At 39.7% G+C, this 3,045-nt stretch overlaps 1 protein-coding gene across 4 annotated transcripts in view; it reads left to right on the top strand.

Moving 5' to 3' along the window:
* The window catches only part of LOC102006403 (cytochrome P450 3A9-like), a 147,936-nt gene that overhangs the window by 35,837 nt on the left and 109,054 nt on the right, over positions 1–3,045 (top strand). The window contains exons 8-9 of one of the 4 annotated variants that reach the window (XM_005413765.2): positions 1,290–1,417; positions 2,816–2,882. The exons of 2 other annotated variants lie outside the window; for them this stretch is intronic. In XM_005413765.2, the coding sequence (XP_005413822.1) occupies positions 1,290–1,417; positions 2,816–2,882 (195 nt within the window). The remainder of the gene's footprint in view (positions 1–1,289; positions 1,418–2,815; positions 2,883–3,045) is intronic. One more of the 4 variants, XM_005413767.2, reaches the window with a different exon arrangement.

Genomic DNA, 3,045 nt, shown 5'->3' with positions numbered 1-3,045 from the left:
GCCAGCAAGCAGGAAGCTAGCCAGCCAGAAGGCTGGCGCTCCCCACCCGCAGCTCCCTGTGCGCCGGAAGCCCTCCTTCCAGGGAACCATGAGGCCGGGAGTGAGTCGCCGGTCCAAAGACCGGTGCTCCCCGCCCGAGGCTCCCCGTGCGCTGGGGGCCCACCCTCCGGGAGCCAGCAGGGACGAAGCTAGCCAGCCAGAAGGCTGGCGCTCCCCACCCGCAGCTCCCTGTGCTCCGGAATCCCTCCTTCCGGGGAACCACGAGGCTGGAAGTGAGTCGCCGGTCCAAAGACCGGCGCTCCCCGCCTGAGGCACCTCGTGCACTGGGGGCCCACCCTCTGGGAGCCAGCAGGCAGGAAGCTAGCCAGCCTATGTAACTTATAATTCCTCCTTTTTATTCCTTATTGCATTTCTTTGTGCTTTTAGATTTCTGTTCCTATCACTTTCTTAGTGACTCATGATGCCAGGTCTGAATATTCACTGGCAGCTTCTACAAAAATGCTTGGTATACATTTTCCTTTGAGCATTTTCTATGCTCAGTCTATGAAGTGGGGTCTACTGTGCCTTCATTTTTACTTACTGCAATAAAATTGCTACTTAACCCATAGAGTTGCTTTTCTTTTACATGGATTGAATTCTTTATTTTATAATTTCAAATTTTTGTTACATGTTTTATGATGCAATATAGACAGAAAATTTCATTTTAATCCTTTTTACTTACCATTTCTTTTCCCTCTCATTTCTTCCACATCCATGCTCAGATTCCCTTACCTTTCCCACATTTACTATGCCCTTTAAATTATTTGAATTCTCCTTCACCCACTACTTATGTTGGAGGGTATACTTTGCAAATATTTGTGAGGTACAATATTTTATTTCTGTTCTTGAACTGTGCCTTCACTCAAAGGTACATACTTGAAGAACATGTGCTGTATTGGTTCTGTTCTTATCACTTGTTGAATGATATATACACTTAAATCACCACAATATGGTCTGGGGGTTTACCCAACTGCCTATCACAGTTCACATTAGGACAAATTTTCAGGAAATTTAATTGAGCTTCTTTGGTCACTCTAAAGTTACAGAGATGGCCAGAAATCTCAGTAGGGTGGTGACTGTCTGTGTGATGTATCCCAGCTAAGTAAGTGTCTTAGAGCATCCCAGGTGAAAGTCACAGAGAAGTGGATTCTGGTTGACACTAATGCCCTTTATTCTTCTGATCGTTTCAGAATAGTAATTGAAGCAAGCACATTTTGCATTTTCATTCAAGGCTTTTGTTTCCATTTCAGTTCTGTTTTCATTCCTTATCCCAGTATTTGAGAGGCTCAACATATCCGTGTTTGGAAAAGAGTCTGTACAATTTTTCGTAAACTTTGTAAGAAGAATAAGAGAAAATCGTCAGGACAATAATCAGAAGGTAATATGTAGTGGTGGTAAAGTAAGCATTTTGACATTTGTAATGTTTTTAGGCTGTATGGTTATGATCAGTGTACTTGCTTCTCTTTTTGTAGAACGTAAATGCAGACGACAAGCATTTTTTATGTGTGGTGTGAAGAATATGATGTTTAGGGGCTGGGGATTTAGCTCAGCGGCAAAGCGCCTGTCTGGCAAGTGCAAGGTCGTGGGTTCGGTTCCCGGTACCAGAGAAAAACCAAAAAAAAAAAAGAATATGATGTTTAGGAAGTTGTAATGACAGGAAGTCAGAGAAACAATTTAGCATTGGAAAGAAAACATAAGAAATAGTGTCCTCTGACATACATATTCTTTTTTATTTTAAAAATAAAAGAACAAAAACATATTAACAAACAGACATCCATTTACAAAATGCACAAGAACAATACAAGCAACACAGAAATACAGACAAGGTGTTAGGAAATTAACAATGGTTTTTGTATTACATATTGATATCTTCAAAGTGTTTACTCAGGAAAACAAATATAGACATGCAAGATTGATCAAATAATTAATCATTAACTGTTCCTTTCAACAAAGTGACAGAAGTCAGTAGTACAACTTGACATACATATTCTTAAAATAAACATTTGGCTCTTTGTTTCAATAAACTGTCAAAAGAAAAATATTAGTGCTTACCAATTATATGTACTGATACTACAATCCCCAGATCTTATATTGGTGAAAAACTCTTTCAAATCCAAGCCACTTATTAAACACATTGTCCAATGGAAATCCCTATTACTGCAATTTGGTCTGTGTTAAATTTGCACCTTTCCTGGCCTGCAGTACTCAAGGTTCTCCCCTAGGTTTGGCGGTAGTAAGGTGAGAAATTCACTTGAGTCTTTATGTGGCCTGGGAGCCTGAAAATAAGAAAAGCAGAACTGAATATATATCAGGTGTTATTGAGAATTGCATAGCATTCCAAAATGGTATGATGCTTAGGGATGCTTGTCTCTGCTTCCAATATCAATGTATAGCAAGTGATTAATCTATGGGACCACTAGTGAAGAATAAAACAGGAGTACATGAAGTTTTGAAATATGGGATTGCTTCCAAGCAAGTAGATGTTCCAGGGTCAGCAGGAAACTTTCTGACCAGGAAGCTCTGTTCATAAGCAAAAAAAAAAAAAAAAAAAAAAAAAACTGAAGCTCAGGACTGGGGAGAATAGTTACAAAGTACTGTTGGATACAATATCTGGTTTTCATACGGAGAAAAATTCTGCTCTCTAAGATTCAGAGAGTGATGGAAACCTCAGCCAAACTTCAGGACCTGAAGAATACATATGCAAAGAAAGTAAAGTCCTGACTTACTTTTAACTTCAGCTTTGGTCTGTCTTTCAATATTTTCTTTTATCTTCAAGCACAGAGTGGATTTTCTTCAGTTGATGATCAATTCTCAGAATTCCCCAGAAACGGAGTCCTATAAAGGTAATTAACAATGTTTCATGGTCTATGGAAAAGGAAGCTGAGAGGAAGCAAAAGCCTGTTCTGGAATTGTGAAGGAAAGACTACAGGCAGAGGAGCATTGCTCTCAATGGACCAAAAACACACATATGAATATTACCTATGAGAGCAGACCTACTTTGTAGTA

This window comes from Chinchilla lanigera, unplaced genomic scaffold (assembly GCF_000276665.1).
Source record: "Chinchilla lanigera isolate Chin_1 unplaced genomic scaffold, ChiLan1.0 scaffold00172, whole genome shotgun sequence".
NCBI lineage: Eukaryota > Metazoa > Chordata > Mammalia > Rodentia > Chinchillidae > Chinchilla > Chinchilla lanigera.
Note: the sequence above shows the minus strand (reverse complement) of the source record. Positions and strands in the feature narration are given on the sequence as shown.